Source organism: Cotesia glomerata, linkage group LG6 (genome assembly GCF_020080835.1).
Source record: "Cotesia glomerata isolate CgM1 linkage group LG6, MPM_Cglom_v2.3, whole genome shotgun sequence".
In the NCBI taxonomy this organism is placed as follows: domain Eukaryota; kingdom Metazoa; phylum Arthropoda; class Insecta; order Hymenoptera; family Braconidae; genus Cotesia; species Cotesia glomerata.
This window is the reverse complement of record NC_058163.1, coordinates 18,109,894-18,134,371: the sequence shown is the minus strand read 5'-3', so window position 1 is coordinate 18,134,371 and position 24,478 is coordinate 18,109,894. Positions and strand designations below refer to the sequence as shown.

Here is a 24,478-nt window from a genome sequence, read left to right as displayed (position 1 = left end):
GCTTGACACTTTTTGGAAGAGTCAGTCTCAGCAGGCCATCATACATGACATTCCACAGAAGTGGACCCAGAATGGAACCCTGGGGTACACCTCCGGTAATATCATACTCTTTTGGACCATTCTTCGTGTCGTATCTCAGGATTCTGTCCGTGAAGTAGCTAGCCACTATCCTACGTAGGTATCCTGGTACGTTTTTCTCTTCCAGGGCTTGCATAATGTAGTCCCAGTTGGCGGAGTTGAAGGAATTTTTGATGTCCAAAGTGGCCACCAGGCAGTACTTCTTCGCTCCACCCTTCCATCTGATCCCTTCGATTGCCTCCTTGGCCGTTGCAACAACCAGATTGATTGCGTCCAGGGTTGATCGTCCTTTCCGAAAACCATACTGGTTGTCTGCTAGGAGTGGATCGACAACTGCTTCTATTCTTTGGTGGATTATACGCTCAAATATCTTACCTGCCGTGTCTAACATACAAAGTGGTCGATAAGATGACGGTTCTTCTGGTGGCTTTTTCCCTTTTGGAAGTAGTACTAGTCGTTGCTGCTTCCACTTCCGAGGGAAAATCCCTTTCTTGAGGCATGTGTCGTAGACATCCAGGAACAATGATGGCACTGCTTTAATAGTTGTTTTTAAAGCAATATTGGGGACCCCGTCCAATCCCGGCGCTTTATTGTTCCCTATACGATTACAAGCCTCCACCAGTTCTTCCTCCGTGACAGATGGAATGTCATCCATTTCATTCTGCGCTAATAGGTAGTTAAACTCGCTTTGTTCGGGAAACAATGCGTTTACGATCTTCTGTAGGAGTTGAGGACACGTGGGTGATGGCATTAGCTGGTTTTTAAGATGGGTCATGACCACCTTATACGGCCTACTCCACAGATCTCTGTCCACCTCGTTGATGAGCTCCTTCCAGCATTTTCTTTTGCTATCTTTGATCGCTTTGTTCAGGGATCGACGGGCTTTTTTGTACTCTGCGACCAGCTCCGCAGAGTTAGGTCGTCGGTAGCCACGCTGAGATATTCTTCTCTCCTGATGACACTCTTTACGAAGGGCGCTGATGTGGTCGTTCCACCAGTGAACGGAAGGTCTTGTGTTCATGCCACGTCTACGAGACATACTGGCGTCACAAGCCTGGGTCACTCTTTTCATCAGGTCCTTGGTCTTCTCTTCTGCGCAGCCTGCGATAATCTGGTCACTATTGAGAGCTACTAATGTGTGTGTGTGTGTGTGTGTTTTTTTTTTTTTTTTGTTTTAAGGAGGGGGAATCCTTTTTACGGATTCCAGGCATAGCTGTTCGGCCTAGATATGTGGCGACTCGACGCAACGTCATACTAAAACTCGACGCTAACGCCCTTACCCACTAAACCCTAAACCCCTTTTCTTCTTTCCTCTAATCCCTCATGGAAACCGCCGTCAGGCATTACTTCGTGAGGGGAGGATCTAGCTACTGCTATTTCTTCTGGTGGCTAAGGTGTTATTTTTCCTTCCTTCTAGTTTCTGTCATTTGCCCTTTTTCTTTCAATGGAACGCAGCTCTGTAAGCACTTCGGTGGTAAACGTGCTTGTGGCGTTCCAGGCAGCTTCGGATGACAGCATTTCTTCTACTATTGACTCTGGTGTGATTTTCTTGTTCAGGATCTTCTCTAACTCATCACGCTGTGGGTTAAAACGAGGGCACTCAAAGAAAACGTGCTCCGCATTTTCAGCAACTCTTGGGCAAGACGGACACTCTGGGGAATTATCGTGCTTAAAGCGATAAAGTTACTCCCGGAAACAGCCGTGTCCTGACAACATCTGGGTCAGATAGTAGTTGGCCTCGCCGTGATTCCGGTTAAGCCAAACGTCAATCCTTGGTATAAGTCGATGAGTCCATCTTCCCTTCTTCGCAGCATCCCATAGTTGTTGCCATCTTGCTATACTATGTTGTCGCTCTTCAGTTCTCAGTTCTTCAGCGCTCAGTGTAGATGACTTCTTTCGGTGGTATAGGTTCCGTCTTTCCTCAGCTAGGACTCTAAGAGGCAGAGTTCCAGAAATGACGCACACTGCCTCCTCGGATATTGTGCGGAAGGCGCTTGCAACTCTCAGTGCACTTAATCGGTAGACCGGTCCGGCTTTCCTCCATGATTCTTGGGTCTCCAGCGCGTCTGCCCAAACGGATATTCCATATGTGAGCACTGATGTGACTACTGACGACAGCAATAGTCTCCTGCTCTGCTTCGGGCCTCCAACATTCGGCATCAGTCTTGATAGGCTAGTTACCACCGCTGATGCTTTAGCACTTACGTGTTCGACCTGTTGTTTAAAGTTCAGTCGGGCATCCAGCGTCACCCCCAGATATCGGATAAATGGTTGCGATGCGATCTCCTGCTCGCCGACATTCAGCTTGATGTTTTCTACGATCTTTCTGCTGGTGATGAGCACAGCTTCAGTTTTGTGCTTGGCTAACTCCAACTTCATCATCTCCATCCATAGATTAATCCGGCTAAATGTGATATCGAAAGCCAGATTGATCTCTTCCAAGTGTTTCGCGACAATCACTACCGCTACATCATCGGCATATGCAACAAGTTTCACTTCTGATGGTAATGCAACTCTCAGGAGACCATCATACATGATGTTCCACAGCAAAGGACCCAAAACCGAGCCCTGTGGCACTCCTCCGGTTATTTCGTACTCCCGTGGACCGTTTTTAGTGTCATATTTGAGGACTCTGTCTGTAAAGTAGTTTGTTACTATTCTGCGCAGGTATACTGGTACTTCTTTATCTTCGAGAGCTCGCATGATGCAGTCCCAGTTAGCGGAATTGAAGGCATTTTTGATGTCCAAGGCAGCCACTAAACAATACTTCTTTCTGCCACGTTCCCATCTCTTTCCAGCGATTGCCTCCTTAGCTGTATCGACCACCAGGTTGATCGCATCCAGCGTTGATCGTCCTTTCCGGAAACCATACTGGCCTTCTGCTAGGAGTGGATCGACGACTGCTTCTATTCGTTGGTGCATTATACGCTCTAATATCTTACCCGCTGTATCCAGCATGCAGAGTGGTCGGTAGGATGATGGCTCGTCCGGTGGCTTCTTCCCTTTAGGGAGAAGTACAAGTCTTTGCTGTTTCCATCTTCTAGGAAAAATCCCTTCTTTGAGGCACGAATCGTAGGTATCTAAGAATAGATTTGGCGCTGCTTTAATAGCTGTTTTTAATGCGATATTCGGGATTCCATCCAATCCCGGCGCCTTATTATTCCCTACTCGGTTGCACGCCTCCATCAGTTCCTCTTCTGTGACAGGTGGAATATCTTCTTGATTTACTGGCAATGAAGAATAGCCGAACTTACTTTGTCGAGGAAACAGCGTAGAAACTATTCTTTCCAGGAGCTGTGGACACGTAGGTGATGGCATTGGCTGGCGCTTCAGGTGGGTCATGACCACCCTATACGGTCTGCTCCATGGGTCCTTTTCTACCTCATCGACGAGTTCCTTCCAACAGCGTCTTTTGCTATTTTTGATAGCCTTGTTCAGTTCTTGACGGGCCTTTTTGTATTCTGCGACCAGCTTCGCAGAGTTAGGTCGTCGGCGGCCACGCTGTGACAATCTTCTCTTTTGGTGACAAGCTGTGCGAAGGGCGTTAATATGATCATTTCACGTGTGCACCGATGGTCTTTTACTGATGCCACGCTTACGGGGCATGCAGGTGTCGCACGCCTGGGCAATTCTCGTCATTAAGTCCTTCGTCTTCTCTACAGCATTTCCTGTGATGATGGTCGAGTCACTGTCTAAGGCTACTACCAAAGCTTCCGAGTCAAAGTCTTTCACTTTCCATCCAGCTGCATTAGTTTGTCTAGTTGCTCTTTGAGGGCTCCGGCCAGCTGATATTTCCCAAAGTATTGCACTGTGGTCGCTGGCGGTGTAGGTGTTTAAGACTTCCCAAGAATAGTTTCCTTTCAATAAGCTGCTGCTGACGAATGTGAGGTCTATTATCGAACTAGCCTCTCCCTTGGTATATGTTGGTGTCTCACCGATGTTGAGAAGGACCACGTCCAGTGAGGCCATTGCTTCACGTAGTGCCTTGCCTCGCGCATTAGTCTGCTTGCTGCCCCAGTCTACCGCCCAGGAATTGAAGTCCCCTGCTATAGCTACTGGGTAGTATTGCTTTGCGTCTTCGGTTAGTCGATCCAGGAAATCAGTAAAGTCGGCAATGGAAAGGCTAGGTGGTGCATAGCAACTATAAAGACGGATGTCGTTAATAGACGCTGCTACAAAGCCGATACTATCATTGCTCACTATGCTCTGGAAGGGAAGTTTGCCACAGGACCAGATGACAGCCTTGGTGGTGCTGTCAGTTTCCCAAGGTTGGTTATTCAGGTGTCTGTATGGCTCTGCTATTATTACTAAATCAAGCTCTAATTCACGCATGGTCTGCACGAGCAGGTCATGCGCGGCCTCACAGTGATTGAGGTTAAGCTGTAATATCCTCATGTTTGCTTGCTTGTCATTCTCTGGAGTGCCTCTTTGTATACCGGGCACCTGTATGTGCCGGCGTGATGGGCAGCGTTCTCTGCGCTCTTATTTTCCGCACATAATACACACTTCGCTGGGTTTTTACAGTCCGCAATCTTGTGTCCTTCTTGGCCGCATCTGATGCATAGCTTGGATCGATCTGTCTTGCTTCTGCACTGGGATCCGTGGTGCCCGAAATGCCAGCATTTGTAGGATTGGGTAGGTTTCCTCGTGGCTCTAATTCGGCAGTTGACCCAGCCAATTCGGATTTTACCGCTTCCTTCTAATATCTTCTGAGCTGCTGCAGCCGGTAGTGTCACGACAGCGGTTTGGGTACCTCTGTAGGCTTTGCGGATCTTGATTGTCTCTGGTAGTATTTCGCAGAGCTCCTTGGTTACCGTATGCAGGGCAGCCTGAATATCCTCCTTTGTTGTGGTGTCATCTAGGTCTCGGATCTCGATGTCTTCTTGTGGCTCTTTGCAGATCACTTTGGCCTCCTCCTTAAGAATTTTTGCGATGGTATGTTGCAGGCCTTGGCCTTTGTCCACGCACTTCCGCGAAATCGTAATCAGCAAGTCTCCGCTTCTGGTCTTGTTGATCTTGTCCACTGTTGTGCGAACTTGCTCATCAGGGACGTCCTTCTTTATGCGACGCAAAATCTCGGCGTACTTTGCTTTCTCGGCCGGGCGGATGATCAGTGCGTCGGGTCTGATCCATTTGAGCGGTTTTTTGCGCTTAGACTCCGGCCTGGGCTTCTTTGGAGGCTTCTTTGGGAGCTGTTTGGCTAGCCTCCGTTTCTCTTTCCTTGTGTGGACATCTTTCCAATCAGTCGCGTCTTTTTTTTCGGCGTTCTGCTTCATCACGTTTTTCGGAGGACTTGGTTTCAAGTCCTTTCTCTTCGTCAATCGGCCATCTATTCCATCTGGGGAGTTTCGGTCCTTCCTCTTGTTAGACTTGTTGGAAGTATGACCTTCGTCTTTAGCATCAGATTCACCGTCACCATCGCCTCCGGTGTCCATTGATTCTTCGATCTCCACAGTTAGTTGACTGCTCTTCTCCGGCGTAAGACGAGGAGTGAGTCGTCGAGGTGACTGCCATTCTTCGTCCAGTTTTTTAAACCTTCGAAGGGCGTTAACTACCCCGGTTGCCTTGGCCTTTATCTCTTTATGGATATTGACCTTTGATTGGACAAACTCATGCAGTTCGCTGGTCAGCTTTTCGAGGCGTTCCAGCGCTTGCGTCCGCTTCATCTCAGCGCTTACGGTAATCGCTGCTTCTTGGGCGTGAGGCCCACTAATACTCCTGTCCTTTTCTTGATTTTTCGTTTCTTCCATGATTTTGAGTGATACTCCAAAGCAAAAGGTCGTCTCCGAACGCGATGCCTCCGGAAGATCACTCTTACAGCTACCTCCATTGCTATAAGAGCTTTCGGTCATTGAAGCGGGAAATCTCAACCGCTTCGACCCTGCACCTGCTTCCTTCATCGGCTTCCTCTTGCTCCCGTGGGTGCGGCACGTAGATGCCGGGAGTTACCACGTACACCGCGCTATAAGGATCATTTCGCACATCTCTTTCGAGCAGTGTCACCTTATCCCCTTGCGTACGTGACCCTAGGTCAGATGGTGTGACCAACCCTTCCTGCCGAAAGGGGAGTTTTCGTTTTTTACCGCGAGAGCTATTTTATTTCGCTCTTACCCTCTGCTCCGAAGAACAGCGAGCTTTCTCCGACCCACAAGGATACACGGACGGTGGCTGTTACTCTTCAGCTCCGATGCCTGATTTGGTCCGCGAGGGCTATTTTATTTCGCCCCAATCCGCCGATCTTACGACCGGTTAGGACCCCCCTATCCGTCACCTGGGGACGCGCCCGGTAGGAGTTTGGCTTCTTCCGACGGGTGTGTGTGTGTGTGTGTGTGTGTGTGTGTGTGTGTGTGTGTGTGTGTGTGTGTATGTAAACCTCTCATAACTTTTGAATGGCTTGACCGATTCGATCGCGGTTGGCGTCTTTCGAAAGGGCTTGTCCAAACTTAGATTTTGAATACAATTTGGATCGATTCGGACCGATAGATTTCGAAAAATAAAAAAAAAACTGTAAAAAAAAATTTTTCATAAGTGGTTTTTTTAAAGTGTTTTTTCAGAATTACTCCGAAATTTCTAGTTTGATCAATATAAACCTAGAAATTTTTTATAAGGCTTAAAAACTGCGTCGAACCGCCAACTGCGTGAAAATCGGTACATTCATTCAAAAGTTATTGCGGTTTGAAAACTCAAAAAATAGAGTTTTATCAACCTTATATCAAACTTTTGAGCTTGAAGAGCTCAAAAGCATATAAAAGTTATCTTTTTGAGCTCGGAGAGTTTAAAAAAAACATATAAATTGTATTTTTGAGCTTGAAGAGCTCAAAAACGTCGTAAATGCAATTTTACGCGCCCAGGTATGGAAATAGCGGGAAGTTGCAGGGATGACCTTCAGGGTCAACCGTTTTCCTAATTTTTTTTTCTCTATTGAACAGCGTTAAAAAATATTATATTTTGTTTTTTTATTAATAACTGATGATGTGATGATCATATGATCAATGAGTCTTTCAAACGTGATACTTTACTAAAATTTAGGAGTAATGACAATATCTAACTATGTCAGTGCATAACTTTTTGAAGCATTATATTTGATATTGAAAGGGATTATAACTTGAATTTACAAGAGTAACAGTCTGCTCTAACGATACCTTTCACAAAATTATTGGTTTTTGGACGAAAATAAAGCTGGCCACGCTTCTCATTTATTTACTGAAATAAAAGTTATTTGATTCAAGAAAAATATTTTTGATCAAAGACAAAAATTATTTTGAAGACAACTGATTGTCTTGATTTATATAAGAATTTAACATTAAAAAATACTATTGTTTTAAAATAATAAAGTGCTTCGTTTATGACAATAATTCTTGAACAAAAAACTTTCTTTCTTTATCCTTAAGCTTTATTTTTTTTTTTTTTTTTAATACAAGAGTACATTTCTTGAATTAATTTAAACTGAATAACTCGAAACAACAGTAATATTTTGAAGAGAATATTTTTCTTTTATTAAGTAGTTGTTTTTTCAGTGTTTAAGTTAAGATAAGCAAAATTGATTGATTTAGGTTTAACATTTAATATTTCTTCTACTTTATTAATTCTTAACTTATACAATTACAATGATATAAATTAGTGTCGCGAGCGTATGATGAAATATAAATTTGTTTTATTACTTTTTTGTTTGTTATAAAAATTATTTCTCTAATTTACAGTATATTTCAATTGATTGCATTTATGTTGATTATTTCAAGTCTAAGATCCAGAATATTAAAATTAATTATTTTTACTCGTTGATAGAATTTGTGGTAATTCCATCAAGAGGTTTATTTTCAACAAATTTTTTTTTGTCAAAAAAACACCATTAAAATTATCAGATGTCTGTTGATTTCACTACTATTAAAAATGATCTAGTAATTATAAACCCATCATTAAGATAACGAAGAAAAAAATTTCGTTACAATTTCTAATAATTCAAAAAATGTAAGCCACAAATAATAGCTGAAGACCAAAATATAAATGACTTATTAATTTATCTTTTTAGATTTTTAAAGTAAATATTCTATTTAAAATTTTTAATGCTGTATAATAACATTATATAATTCTAGAAACATGAAATAAAATAAAATTAAAGAAAAAATTCTACCATGTGGTGCGATAATAGAAATAGTAGTCAACCAGTAAAAAATTGGTATACGTGCAGATGTTCACGTCTGTGAAGAAGATCAAATAAAATAATTAATATTCACCTATACTGCCTAATTGCTACATAAATCAATTCGAATAAGGACACAAATAATTTTTAAAAATTACACAGGTATTGAGACTTTTATTCCTTTGACGAGCCAAGGGGGTCATATACCCGGCTCATCAATTTTACTACTTCTCATTAAATCAAATTTTTTGGTAATTCAATTGTTTATAATAATTTGCTCAATAATAATTAATTATTTTAATTGATTTGGTTCGTTAGCAGTTTGAACATTCTTCTTGGGGATATTATACCCGAGGAATGTTCTAGACCTCTTGGGTTTGGAAGTCGTGAGTAATTGATTTGTTAATTTGGCCAATTGATAATTATTAACATCTTAGATTGGTTTAAATAAATTTATTTTATTAATTAAATTCTGAACATCGAGAAGGTTCCAATCGACACGACATAGTATTCGGTACCCGAGGTCCAAAACGTGCTACGCAGCTACGAACAACGGCGTCCATTTTGAGCGCGCAAATTCCTTTGTGAATTTTACTACGCAACAATTTACAATATTAACAACTGGACTATTATTATAAATTATAACAATTGAATTATCGTTTATTAATATTATTTGTTACAAGAAAGTATTATTTATTTAATATAATTTATTGAGAATTGGCTACTGAGTTTCGACGCCATTGAGATCGAATTACCCGTGGATAATTTTTCGTGAATTTATTTTACATTGAGAAAAATTGTTTTATTAATTATTTATAAATCGAAAAATTCCACGTGGTCATTTATATATTGAACTATTGAGGACTAAAATTATTATTTTATTGAAATTATTTATAAAAACATTTAACGGCGTGGATTAAGTCCCAGAAAATTAGTTAGAATTTTACAAAGAATTATTCTTAAGAATTTATTCAAAATTTAAGAAATAAAATTACGAGTTGAAATTGGAGTAAAATTTTGCGTCAATATTGTTCCTAAAATTTTATTTAATGTTGAGTATTAAACTCGTGGATAATTTGGAATAAATTCAAGCGTCGGTTTTTAGTGTAGATTTTTTTAAGAATTAAATTATTAGTTATGAAAATGGGTTACGATTTAATTGCGAGCTAATGACTGAAAATTTTAATAAAAAATTAATGTTGTAATTTTTGGAGTTTAATTTTATAAGTCAGAAGTAAAAAGTAAATTAGAGTCAGGGTGTGTGTGAAGACGCGTGGGTTATGTGTGTGAAGATCGTGCGGGATATGTGTGTATGAGTGTACGCGTTCTCTGCTTGTTGATGAATTGCCGAGTAGAGTAACTCGTACAGTCCTAGAAGCCGTTGTATAGACGCCAAGTGGGGTACAGCGGTAGTAAGTTAGAAACTGCGGTATAGACGCTCCATAAGAGGGTACCGTCAAGATTAAGAATTTTGATAGAGCGTGAGGGTCCGGTGGACAGCGCGACTTAGTTAGAAACTGCGGTATAGACGCTCCATAAGAGGGTACCGTCAGAATTAAGAATTTTTGTAACGATCTCTACTTGTTGATGAATTGCCGAGTAGAGTAATTAATACACTTTAGAATCCGTTGTATAGACGCCAAGTGGGGTACAGTGGTAGTAAGTTAGAAACCGCAGTATAGACGCTCCGTATGAGGGTACTGTGGGATTAGGAATTTTTTTTGGACGACCCCTACTTGTTGATGAATTGCCGAGTAGGGTAATCGAGTCTTGGTGCGACGTTTTCTACTTGTTGATGAATTGCCGAGTAGAGGACTAGCACTGAGTTGAGGCGACGGTTTTAGCCCGAAATCCTCCGGTAGTTATAAGCGGTAGTGTTAAGTTAGTTGTAAGTGAGTGGTGTACGTGCGAGGGCACGAGTTGTTATTCTATTTTGTTGTTAAATAAATACCGGTCATTTTTGTTAAATAAAAATTTATTTCTTTCAGATCACCTTCCTCCACTCTCTCTCCCTGTAGATTATAAGCTCAGCTCTGGTTTCCGGTTCCAGGAACCGAGATACAAAATCCTGGTGGCGCCCTTGTTAATTTAGAATCATTTATTTATTATATTGCTTTTATTTAGATTAATAAAGGGGCCAATGAACAGGCATAAAACAACCCGTTACACAGTTCCAACCTACATTGTTGCTGAATCTTACGGCGGGAAAATGGCAACGTATTTTGTTTTACTTTGGGATAAGGTAATTCATTAAAAATATCTTTTAGAAATTACAATTCAGTCTTCTTTGTTTTGTTATAATTAATTTTTTCGGCCTTTAATTTTTTATAATCATTGTATTTGTTAACTATGTTTTTTTTTTTTTATACTTGAAAATGGCGTTTCTTGAATTAAAAACAATTTTTTTTTTGAAAAGAAAGAATAAAAATCTATGTAGTTTAATCAAAAAAAAATTTTTGAATCGAACTCTAAGTTTGTTTTAACTAGCAGTTTCCAACGTAATACTAAGATTGATGAGAACACTAAGTTTCAAAAGAAAAATTTTTACTATAAAATATTTTTAATTTATGGATAACTATTCATCACAAAATAAAATTTTATAGCAATCATATTTAGGTTTACCGAATTTTTATTAAAGATTTTCAAAGGTACTAAAAATGATGATTTTTCAATATTCAGGTCCAGAACCCCACAGATGGTACTGAAAAGTTTAAGAGTAATTTGAAAGGAATTGGCTTGGGAGATCCTTGGATCTCACCATTAGATTCAATTCTTTTTTACGCTCCCTTTTTATTAAACACGGTAATTGACTTATTACTAATAGTTACAATTGTACTTTTTTTGCGCTTTTTAATAATTTCAGGGGATGATAAATTACAATGGTTATGAGAAAATCCAACAGGCAGCAAGTTTGACAAAATATGCGATAGATTCAGGAAACTGGTCTAACGCAATCAAACAATTCAAAAATACATGGATTACTATCATTAATTGCACAAATAACATTGATTTGTACAATTTTTTAGAAAAGAAAATACAGTTATTTGAATCGCATCTAGCATTTTCTTCTCTTACTCAAAAAACTCAGCAAAATGTAAGGTTTGACCAAAAACTAAATTCCCTTATGAACGGCAGTGTTAGAAGAACTCTGGGTCTTATAAGGCCGTTCAAAGTACGTTCATATGACATTAAACATAGCTTGCGTGAAGACTTTTTGAAGCCAGTAACAAATATCGGTGAGTAGTAACAATTTATGTAAAAACTTAAATGTAATACATTGTTTATAATGCTGATCATAATTGACTATTATCTTATTTACTGATTTTACTGATTTAGTTGAAAGAATCCTCAATGAAACAAATCTCAAAGTATTTATATACAACGGACAACTAGACGTTGTTATTCCAACTTCCAGTACGCTCACCTGGATTGAAAAACTACATTGGGATGGCGCATAAAATTGAAAAAAATCAGAACGGAAAGCCATCACTATTGACAATTACATTGAAGGCTACGTACAAGGCTTCACAAAGTTAAAGATGTTCTGGATTAATAGAGCTGGTCATATGGTACATTTTTCAATTCCATATTATAAATTTAATATCGAGAATTTTTTAAATAATTCTTTCATTGTATTAATTGATTATTCATTACAGGCACCAGAAGATAATTACCAAGCGACACATGTAATGCTCCAAATGCTAACTAATGCTTCATAATTCTTCTATTATTTTTATGAAAAATTATTCCAATTCTCATATATGTAGTAATAAATTTCTAGATTGTACAATAATTTGATTAAAATAAAATTTTTTAAATTTATGAAATGTACAAACTATTATTTATTATTATAAACTTTCTTACAATACATTCAAATGTTGAATTATGTTGTTTTTCCACCTTATATTTTAGACTAAAATGTTTTATAATTAATTTAACAATGATTATTTTCTCTTCATTATAAGAAACAATTAAAATCACTGAAGATTTTACCGAAATTTTTTTTTATAACAAAAATTTTCCAATTATTAAATGAATAAAAACAAATTTGAACCAATGAACAAAGTTTCATAAAAGTTATTAGAATATTCAAGTATTGTACGGATTATATTTGAACTTTTTGTAATGCGCGTATAAGTATTTGTATTTTGATATAAATTGATTAACATTTTGAAAATTTTAATATAAATGAGAAAAAAAACTTCTTTAATTAATCGAGTGAATAAGTTTTTTTTTTCCAATTAATATTCAATATTTTATAATTGATACTGATTCTCATTTTTGTTAATGATATTTCTCATGATTAAAAAAGTAAATAACTATTTGAAATAAACAAAAAATATAAAAGTTCAAAGAAATGAACTGAAAATTGAACGCTAACGGTAAACACTTTCTTAATTGAGTTACTTTATAGTTTTTTAAATTGACGTGATTTTCGAGATTCGTCGAGAGCTGGGAAATCTCTGCAATTATCAAGTACAAGTGAACTCGCTGAACCTTTGACAATTTCTGATATGGTCGAAGGGGGGCGAAGAGATCGTGACTTAAAAAAAAAAAAACAAATTAATAATATAAAAAAATTCTACAAAGACCCAATTGCATAGAATAAATCAAATTTTACCGTATCCGTTGATCTATATGATAATGATGATGTAGATGAAGCAGCTGAAGAAATAGCAACTGTTGGTTTTGGTTTTTGAATTTGACTGTGGTCAATGAACAGTATATCTTTTCCTTGTTTTTTGCGTAGCTCTTCCTCTTTTCTACTGCGCTCTGAAACTTTGAGACGATAAGCTTCTGAAACCTGATGCGAAAATGAAATAAAATAATTAATTCAGCAGTGCACATGTAAAAATTAATAATCATAATGATATTTAAGATTCATACCCCAGTTTCAGATTTGATCACACTGACTTTTTCAACTTTTTTAATCTTCATTCCATGTACACCAGATGCTACTTCTTCATCAATTCGGTACGGACGATGCTTTCCACTGATCATATTAATTCTCAAAATCAAGCAGCAATAATCACAAATTGCGTAGCCCCACTGAGTTACAACAGACTGGCTGCAATGTTCACTAGTTCCTTCAATATTACGATGGTACTAATTTCAAATAGAAGAAAATAAATTGTTTAAATAAAAATCTTAAGCTTGAAGATATTTCAATAAAATGAAAAATCAGCGTCACAAAAATAAACAAGCTTAAATTGTATTAACATTCTTAAATGTTTTTTTTTTTCCACCAAAAAAAAGAAAAAAGAATTTAGTAAAATAAAAGTTATAAAACACATTTAACTTACTGCACACTCAATATTGGATGTGAAAATAAAGGCATCCTTATCAAATTCAGCTTCTGCTAAACTAGCGCGATTACTTTCTTTTGGAAAATTATCGTTTAAATGCATCATCAAAGTACCAAATAAATAATCTAAAGAGTACAGATTAAATGTATTGTGTGGAACTCCTGAAAAAAACTCATAATTAGTTATTATTTTTATTTTATTACTAATTACTTTTTAAAACAAAAAAATATTTACCAGCAGCTTCGGTCATCCGGTTCAAAAAGCAACGAACAACATTTTCTATTCTTCTTGTAGTGTACAAAATTGGTAGCTTTTGTCCAGATGCGCTTAGAGAAGGCCTGTCTTGAGATGTCAAAAAATCATGAAATTTCGTGTACAAGTCTTCGAATTTTGTTTCTGGAACATTGTTATTCACGTCAATTTTATGAGTCGCATCGCTGTGCTCCATAGCTTCTCGAGTGTATCCCGTTTCAATTTTAATTTTGAGAATATCCTGGTAGATTCGTTTAATTCCTTCATTCAATCTGAATTCCACTACAGCGAATTCGGCCGGAATGTAGTCTACTGAATTGTCTTCGACATTTGTTTTAGTGTAATACCAATTAACGTGAATAATATAGAATGGTGTTTCCTGTAAATCTTAAAAAATTACGATTTTAATTTTCTTATCGAGTAACGAATATTTTTTTAGAGCGATATTTAATTCTAAATTTTTTTGGATGAATTTAGTTTTATAATGGAGCTTGAAGTTATTCTTTGAAATATGAAGATTTATCAAAATTTTCTCTAGACATTTTTTGAGCTTATTGAATGAAAATTTAAATTAGTTATTGAAAAATAGTTATAGTACTTTTGTCAATTATTATTATTATTTTTATTCAATACAATTTAATAATACCTACCACCTAAAGAATATGCTTGAGAAACAACATTATTAATGTGTACTTCCATTCGGGAGAGATAATCGCGTCGTTCTTGTTCTCGCTTTTCCACTAATTTCAATGATTCTCCAATTCCTGTGAGTTTTTCCTCTGAATTTCCTCCACCTCTTTTGTATTTTGCCATCTCATTGTATCTCTTTTTTTCAGCAAAACTCAAAGCCTGTAAGAATTTACTTTATTATAAATTGAATCGCTACATTTTTGATTGACAAATTGTATAAAATTGAAAATAGCTAAGATTTAATTTTAATATTGAAAAAATGAATTAAATATTACATTAATGCAGTCAGCAGATAACTGAACATTTGTTAGGACTATTTAATTAATTATTGCTAAAAAAAATAATCAAAAAATTTACAAAAATTATCCATACCCGTGAATTTGAGTATTAATAAATTTACTAAAGTTATCAATAAATTATAAATATTAATATTAAAAAATTGATTATTAAAAAAATTTAAATAAAAAGATTTGAAATCTAAATTAGTGCAAAACAAGTACATTTCTACAATAATAAAAATTATTGGTTGACTACAATTTTCAGTATCAACAAATTTTTAACAATCAAGACAGCTGACTCGCGACAATAGAATCGTAGAAAAAAGAGTATACAAAAGAAACTTGATGCTTACTAATTTTAATATCACACATTTTGATAATTTTTTGTATCCACAAAATAAAAAACAAATACCTATTAACTAAAAAAATTTGTAAGTACTTTAACAGTTCACACAAGAAGTGATAACAAAGAAGACGAATATATAATTCTATAAAAAAATGAACAATGATAACCAGCGATTTTGTGAATTTTCGACATGCATTTTTTTTTTATAATTTTTTCGTTCAAAAATCAATGAGCATCTTCTCACTTCTATGTCATCAAAAGTCTTTGTTCTAATTCACGTCATAAAAATTTTTCTAACCTAACCTCAATTTTTTAATTCTAAGAATGGTTGATACCTAAAATAAACTTTTTTTTAACCAACTGACAATCACTTTAAAAAATACATGGAACTAAAAAATCAAAGCAATAATCTTCAACTTATTTATAAAATAAAAATACCAAAAATTAATCAAATGTCATTTTAGACCAACAAAAAAAACATGTAAGTTAAGAGACAACTATCAAATGAAAATTAAATTAGCCGACATCTAAAATTTTTATAATTTTTTTTAATAAAAAAATAATTACAAAAAAATAAAAAAAAAATTTTTTCATTTGTAGAAAAATTGAAAAACTATAAGTGCAATTTTTAAAAAATAATTGTTAGTTCTAATTTATTAAATTAAGCAAAATCAAAAAATCAAAGATGTCGGTTAACTTTATTATTATAACTATAAAAGTAAATAAAAATTTTTGACAAAATCCTTTGTTCTTACCTTCCACTCTTGCTCGCATTTACGATCGTCTTGAATTTGGTTCAAGTCGATAGTTTTACCATTTTTTTCTTCAGCTTTTTTAAAATCCAACATAAAATAATAAAATCCACTTTTCTTCTTTTTTTCTGGCATTTTAACAATTATTTTTTTACTAATTGTTAATAATGATTTAAAAACTCTTTGTAACAGTTGAGTATTTAAGCAAATAGTTGATTCAGAACCAGCTACTGAGTAACAATAGGACGTCACGCAAGCTTGTGTTGATATGTGCTTGAACTCGAACTGGGAGCTGACTAAAACAACAAAGAGGGGAGGAGATACAGTGGAATAGGGCGATTGTTGCTGGTGTCTAGCGCTCGGCTCTCAGCTCGGTATTAATGGTGGTAGTTCGATTTTGGTCACACGCTTTACCCAACCACATACGATTCTTTCTTCAATAACTGAATTGTCATTCGTGAATACTTTTCGCAGCTCAATTCAACTCTCAACTCTTGCTCCCGATTCCTAATATAAACCGCACAGTTGATTTTTCTTTCAACGCATTTAATAATAATAATAATAATAATAATAATAATAATAATAATAATAATAATAATAATAATAATAATAATAATAATAATAATAATAATAATAATAATAATAATAATAATAATAATAATAATAATAATAATAATAATAATAATAATAATAATAATAGTTTCTTTATTTAGCTTTAAGCTACAAATATATACAATATAAAAAATAAAAAATTTATAAAAGATCTTAGATCTTTTATTACAGATCACACTTGCTTCCCGTCTACATTTTAAATTTTTCCTTCTCTTATTTCTTCTCTTAACAATTTTTTAAAATTTACTAAATTTCTTGCATTTTTTGTGTTTATATTTAACTTGTTGAATAATGAAAAACCATACACATTTATTGTTTTTTGAGCACTCACAGTTCTTGTTCTTTGTACTAGTAGTCTATTTTTGTATCTTGTATTATAATTATGTTCATTATCAACAACAGTTCTATTTAAATATTCTGGTAACAAATTATTTTTCATCTTATATACAAACACACATACATTAAATTTAATTCTTTCTTCCACAGACAGAAAACATAGTGTATCTAGCATACATCTAATTGGCGTATATCTATTCACTCTTAATATTATTCTCATCGCTTTATTCTGACATTTTTGTAATTTTTTCACACATTCCTCATTAATATTAATCAAAATAGTTGAACAATAGTCAAAATATGGAGCGATCATCGCTTTGTAAATTAATACTTTTGTGTAATCACTTACATAACTACTCAGTCTGTACATCAAATTAATTCTAGTATTAATTTTTTTAATAATATAATATATATGACTATCAAAACATAAGAATTCATCTAGCATTACGCCTAAGTATTTAGTTTGACTACATTGCACAATCTTTTCCCCTGTTAAAAACAATTCTAAACTTTTAACATTCCTTTTTCTTCTATCTCTAACTAGCATAAAAACAGTCTTCTTAACATTTGGTTTAAGTGAATTAACATTAAGCCATACTCCAAGATCATCTAGTGTCTTATTTAAAACATTTTCTATTTCTGTTTCATCCTTAGCACTGTAATATAACATCTTATCATCTGCAAATAATTTGCATTGACAGCCATATTTTTTTGCAATATCTACAACATCGTTTATATATAAAATAAAGAGCAAGGGCCCCAAAATAGACCCTTGCGGCACACCGTGATTAACAGAAATCTTATCAGAGGTAGCCTCACCAAATTTTACCTGTTGAGTTCTATCATTTAAGTAACATTTGAACCACTCCAGTGCACTACCACTCACACCATACATTTTTAGCTTTTTTAACAATCTATTTCTATCAATCGTCTCAAATGCTCTTTTAAAATCTATAAAAACTACTCCTATCATATTGCCTTGATCTATCTCATTTCTCCATTCACACATTGTTTTTTGTAATGCTGTTTCACATGAATGTTGTACTCTAAAGCCAGACTGTTCCTCTTTTAAAATATTATTGCTATCAAGATGTTTTATTAATCTATTTTTAACCACTTCTTCTAAAATTTTTTCTAATTCAGGTAGGGTGTTAATCGGTCTGTACTCTTCTGCCTTATTAGTACCCTTAACTTTAGGTATCGGGTGAATTAATGAGTTCTTCCATTCACTTGGGATTTCTGATGACTCTAAACTGCAATTAATCAACTTTGTAATTATGATTTTATCTACACTCCATATTTTACTGATTATATCATAAGACAATACATTTCCTTTACCTTTATTTTTATCTAATTTTTTAATTATAGAATTCAATTCCTTCTCATCAACTTCTATTAACTTATCAAGTTTTGTCACTGATTCACCATACCCAAAGTCATCAACAATATAATTATACTTATCAATATGATTAACAATTTCATCAATACTTTGAACAAAATACTTATTAAATTTATCAGCAATAACTGTAGCTTCTTTGATTAGTTCATTACCAAAAACAATGTCTAATTTAGTATCTACTTGACTTTTATTTCCTAATATAGATTTCATATTTTTCCACAATTTTTTTGAATTACTTTTTTGAGAGTCGATCAAATTCTCATAATATTCTTTTTTTACCTTTCTTATTTCATTCACTACAGTATTTCTAAGACTTTTGTAATTTTCCCACGCTTCATCACAATTATCCTTTTTAAAAACTCTATAAGAATTATCCCTCATACTTATCAAATTTTTAATATGGCTATTAAACCATCTACTATTCTGCCATTTATTTTTAATTACATATTCTTTTACTGGAGCTACTGAATCTATACTATTAACAATAACATCTGTTAAAAGACTGATTTTTACCTCCGCACTTCCATTCTCATACTCTATATTATTATTACAAAAATTATCATAATAATTATGTATAATATTTCCTAAATTAGCATAATTGAATTGACTATAGTCTCTTTTATATTTAATAATATCTGCATCAATATTTGAACATTTTATTTTATTTTTAATTTTTGGAAGAGACACTTTCACTATAAAATGATCTGAGATTCTTGGCACCTCCAAAATTTTAGTATTTATACTTTCATTCGAGAAAACTAAATCAATTATTGTTTTGGAGTTTGATGTCACACGAGTATATTCCTTTACCCACTGATACATACCAACGCTGTTCATTTCTCTAATTAACTTTCTTGAATATTGTGAATCTTTACTCACGTCTATATTAAAATCACCCACTAGTATAACTTGTCCTTTTTCACTTAAATTTTCATATTCTTGTATCAATCTTTCAATAAATATACCATCACTCTGATTAGGAGAATGGTACACGTTACTTACTATTGTTTTTTTAAATATACCTTTCAATAATATGCTACACATCCACATATTCAGTTCGTACTCAACATTGTCAGTCACTGTATCTATTACATCGTATTCAACATCTTTTCTTACATATATAACTACTCCTCCTGTTCTTTTATTACATGAAAACATCTTAACATTATTATAATTACTAATCTCATATTCATATTCATTCACATCAGCTGTCAAATGTGTTTCATTTACACATACTATATCGGGCCTTTTGTTTACTAACAAACTTTTCAGCTCATCCAGATGCCATAGTAAACCCTGAATGTTTATAACCAACATCTGACCTCCTAGTGAATGCCTTCTACTTGTTATTCTTTGCTATTCAGTATAGTATTTGATACTTTTCTGCGCTCTGTTTCTCATTCTTTTGTAGTACTCACAATTAGTGTCATTCGCACAATGATTAACCTCAACATCATCCACTTTAAATACTTCTTTCATTTTTATACAGTTTACACACTTCTTATCCGTACTGCTACACTCCTCTTCCTTGTGATCACCAGCACACTTTCTACATTTAGTTCCTGTTTTACAATCTTTCGCAAAATGATAATAACCCCAGCATTTGTAACATCTTAATACACTAACACAGTCTGAGACACGGCATTTGTTCCACCCAAGTTTTATCCTGTTTACATCTAACAATTTTTTATGGATTATTGGATCGACTTCTAAAATAATATATCCATCTTTTTTCCTTCCAGCTGCTTTCTTTTTTATTTCCATTTTGCTGTTTTGATCCAATGTCAAATCATTTTGTTTTTGTATCATTTTTATAATTTCGTCTTCACTTTTCTCTGAAATTATATCCTCCTCTATATCAATTATCTTTACCTTGGGAAGTTTTTTATCATTTAATTTAATATTGTAATCCTTTCCAATATTCTTTTTTAATTCTTCTACTAAAACATGTGAATCTTTCGTTTGTTTACATCCAATGATCACTTTCCCACTCTTTGTCTTATTCAATCGGTCTACACCCAGCCCCAGTTTTCCAACATCCACACTCTTCTTAAGTTTCTCTACAGTAACTGTCGTATCTTGCTGTTTCTTTGGTTCAACGGTGATACTGTTCAACTGTGATTTCTTTAGCCGCTCCGCATAGGTGTCACTAGTTTCCTTTCCCGCCACTGTATTACGGTTCACTTCCAATAGTTCCTTGCGCACTACACTAGTTACTGCTTTAGTTACCTCACTAACTATATCTTTTGTAGCTGACTGCATCTCCCTCCTAACCTCTCTCTTAACTTCCTCCTTAATAAGTTGCTTGACTTCCATTTTGAAGGCATCGTAATTCACTTCAATATTATCATGAATGTTTAACAACAAATCCAGTTTATGATCTATATCACTTTCCTCTCCTTCTGTTCTTTTCCTTTTTACACTCCTCGAGCTTGAACTTTCCGTAGACCTAACACTCTCCGTATCCATGTTGTCATCTAAATCATGACCTGGACATTGCACCTTCTCACCCAGCATGTTTACATATCTGTGACTTTTAGTCCTACATCCCTTGTGGAAAACATTCTTACAAGATGAGCAGATGTATGGATTTTTCACTGTGTTCTGTTTACAATGACCACAAATCTGACTCATTGTCTGTTATTTATTTGTACTGGTTACCCAGCACCCACACACACAAAACAACAGCACTCTAACCTCACCGAGTTCAGTTTTACTTATTATTAGAATAACAATAAAACGATTAAGTTAATCAACCAAATTATTATGTTATATTGTTCAGTATCACTTTATTATCACAATAGTACATAATTTTCTTTTATTAATACACTATTATCTATAAAACTCTACAATTTTCAGAGCACTCCAAAAATCACATCCTCTCACGATAATAATAATAATAATAATAATAATAATAATAATAATAATAATAATAATAATAATAATAATAATAATAATAAGCGGTGCTTGCTACGTGGCCTCCAAGCGGCGCATCGCGGGAAACGCAGACCATAACACCAGGTCTGTAGGCGAACGACGTAGCCGATGCAGTGGGCCAACTACCCACTGCATTGAAATACTGAGTTACAACAAGGCGTAATCTCAGAAGTGCTCCCCACAACCGGTCCTTTTCGGATGAGGACCATTCATCAGGTGGGAGGAGCACGCCGGACCCGATGAACGATGACGACCCTGGCGCTTTAAGGACTTTCTTTAAGTGGACGGAGGAACTACGAGTCGACCTCTTGGTGTGCTACCAACGTAGCGAGCCGGGGGTGAGCGGTTATATGGCCCGGATGCACACTCTTTGGAGTGATATGCATCCGGAGCTAGAGCATTTTACGCCTAAACACCTGCGTAATTATGCCGCTTATCTTCGGCGTAATAGAAGATCGCTTGTGCCGGATAGAAGGCAGTCTAATAGACTTTCCTTTCCGGCGCAATTACACCAAGAGCGACGCCGTTCCTCCTTGGATGACAACAATCCCTTTATAGGACGGCAAGTAAGTATATCTAAAAAGATAACTTACTCCCAACAACAGCTAGAAGCGGTAAATGAAGATCTCCGTGCAAACATCCTGGAGGATTCCACCCTGCTCACTGTGAGCCAGGTTGTGTATGGTGCAGCAGTTTCGGCTTTTCCGAGAGAGAGACATTGTCTCTCGATCGAGGCAAGGTTGAGACAGCGCATCTCACAACTTGGACTCAAAATTGACAGATCCCGGAAACAGGTCTCCCGCATTCAGTGTGTGATTGAGTTTGAAACAACTCAAAGAGCATACACGCCCCGAATTCGGCGCATTGCTGCTGAACTTCGGTGGCGTCATCACACACTGAATAAGAGTACTCTTCTTGTCATCAAGGAAGAGTCTCTCAATAAATTGCGGGCTTTAGTGACTGCCAAAAAGTCACTAGAGAAAAGGCTGAAGCGGTTGGTCGACAACTCGTTGTTTCGATCCAGCCCTTCACGCTTTCTGACACCAAAGACCGATGTTACCGGGAATTATCCAACACCTGAGCGGGTGGAAGCTTTTGGACTGAGTTGTATGGAGATCAACCAAACGTGAACGCCAATACTCCAGCTCTGCACGACTTTAAAGCATTCTGTCGGGAACACCGTAGACAGAATGCTGATGAAGAGAGCCCTGCAGTCAGTGTGAATGAAGTTCGTTCAGCTCTAAATGGCAGCAAAAATTGGGCTGCCCCGGGACCAGATGGCATAAATGTCTTTTGGTGGAAGAAGTTTACTTCTACCCACCTCCATCTGGCCCGTATATTTACATCGTACATTAGAGCTGACGAACCGATTCCAGACTGGCTCGTGGAAGGGCGAACCGTACTGATACCAAAAAAGGTGACTTGTCTGACCCAAAGAATTACAGGCCTATCACCTGCTTGAATGCGGTTTATAAAATTTTTACAAAAATTTTAAACAACCGTATTTTGCATGAGATAGAACCTGTATGGCAACAGATATATGAACAGCGTGGCAGCAAAGGAGGCCTGTCAGGTTGCAAAGAGAACTTGATAGTTGATCGATGTGTCACACAAGATGCGATCTACTATCAACGCAACCTGTCAATGGCCTGGATCGACTATCGCAAGGCATTTGACTCAACTTCTCATGAGTTGATTTTATATCTCCTCAAATGCCTGGGGGTCAATCCTGAAATAGTGGAATGCATTCGGCGTACAATGCAGCTCTGGCGAACGCGTTTTCACATTGGAAGTGGAAACGCATTGCACATAACCGGAGTTGTAGAGTACAAACGAGGGGTCTTCCAAGGTGATTCCTTGAGCCCTCTGCTGTTTTGCATCTCACTGCTGCCTATATCTGTTGCTCTCCGTAAAACTCGTGGGTACTCTGTGGGGCCTCCGGGTGATCGAAAATACTCGATTACCCATCTGCTTTATATGGATGACCTGAAGCTGTATAGTGCTGATGAAGATCATCTACAGGCGGCCCTTAACATCGTAGCAGAGTACACGCGGGATGCCGGAATGTCTTTTGGGTTGGACAAGTGTGCGGTCGTACATCTGGCGAGGGGTAAGTGCTCTGTTACGGGTGATGATGTCGAGTTGGTAGATGGGAGCGTTTTAAGACAATTAGACGCCGGAGAGTTGTATAGATATCTAGGAATGGAAGAGCACCGCATGCATGCGGTCTCCGAAGTCCAAGCAACTCTCCGTAGCGAGTATGTTAGGAGACTCCGGAAAATTTGGTCCTCCGAACTTTCCGGCAAAAATAAAGTCTCCGCTACTAACACGCTCGCTGTCCCAGTCTTACTATACTCTTTCGGTGTCTTAAAATGGGCCCGAAAGGATCTGCGAGATCTCGACATCAGAACCCGTAAGACTATCAACATGAACCGGAGCATGCACCCCAATTCATCAGTCGCCAGATTATACCTCTCCCGGTCGATCGGTGGGAGAGGTTTGCAGAGCTTGGAGCGGCTTCATGATCGTTTAGTCCTGGGTTTAACACACGAAGTTGTCAATTTCACTGCAGATGAGGATGACTTTCTTATGCAAATTGTTCATAAACATGAGAATGCGCATAAGGGGTCGTTCTTATATAAGGCAGCAATATATGCGGCAAGAACCCTTGGTCTTGGAGAAATAAACGCTCTTATGGAACTCCGAAAGGAGGAATTCAAGAGCGCCATCAGGAACGCCGAGGAAAAACTACTCCTAGGCAAACTGATGGACAAGTCTATGCACAGCGTGTTCTTTAAACACGTGCGTGATCATGGCTTGTCCACCCAGCTGACGTTTTCCTTCTTAAAGTCAGCTGGCCTGATGTCCGAGACTGAAGGGTTCATATTTGCTTGCCAAGATGGTGTCATTAACACTCTAGAGTACCGTAGCAGGGTGCTCCAGGTGCAGCTCCCGGACACGACCTGCAGGGCGTGTAAACAACATCCGGAGACGCTTATGCACATTTTGTCAGCATGTCCTGTGCTGGCGAGAGGTGCATACATCCAGCGTCACAATGCTGCCCTGAGAGTACTGTACTACTATCTTCGTCACCGCTACGGTATTGACGTGACACCGGTGCTGCCTTATCTGCCAGGAGATATTCCCCAGGTTGTTGAGAATGACAGTTGCAAAATTTATTGGAACATGCCGTTTGCAACAACTCGGCGGATAGATCACAACAAACCTGATATTGTGCTCTTCGACAAGGCTACTCGTGACATTTATGTCATTGAGTTCTCGGCCCCGGCTGAATACAACATCTCAGCCAAAGAAGAGCACAAAAGACAGATATATCAGGATCTCCTATTTG

The 24,478-nt window shown here is 36.5% G+C and overlaps 2 protein-coding genes across 3 annotated transcripts; one reads left to right on the top strand and one right to left on the bottom strand.

Annotated features, from left to right (window-relative positions):
- The first annotated feature begins 10,358 nt into the window (after window positions 1–10,358).
- On the top strand, window positions 10,359–12,045 carry LOC123268037 (retinoid-inducible serine carboxypeptidase-like). The gene is made up of 5 exons (XM_044732918.1): window positions 10,359–10,460; window positions 10,898–11,020; window positions 11,082–11,454; window positions 11,555–11,787; window positions 11,875–12,045. Exons 1-4 carry the CDS (start codon window positions 10,359–10,361, stop codon window positions 11,674–11,676), a joined length of 720 nt encoding a protein of 239 aa, XP_044588853.1. The 3' UTR covers window positions 11,677–11,787; window positions 11,875–12,045.
- A 451-nt stretch (window positions 12,046–12,496) lies between these two features.
- On the bottom strand, window positions 12,497–16,253 carry LOC123268138 (protein maelstrom 2-like). 2 transcript variants are annotated; one of them, XM_044733005.1, is made up of 7 exons: window positions 15,846–16,253; window positions 14,427–14,625; window positions 13,759–14,163; window positions 13,522–13,685; window positions 13,106–13,324; window positions 12,840–13,022; window positions 12,497–12,761 (listed from the first exon to the last, which is right to left on the bottom strand). In XM_044733005.1, exons 1-7 carry the CDS (start codon window positions 15,975–15,977, stop codon window positions 12,627–12,629), a joined length of 1,437 nt encoding a protein of 478 aa, XP_044588940.1. In that variant the 5' UTR covers window positions 15,978–16,253; the 3' UTR covers window positions 12,497–12,626. The 2 variants fall into 2 exon arrangements, with proteins under 2 accessions (XP_044588940.1, XP_044588941.1); XM_044733006.1 differs by lacking the exon at window positions 15,846–16,253 and adding an exon at window positions 15,258–15,398.
- Window positions 16,254–24,478: the final 8,225 nt, after the last annotated feature.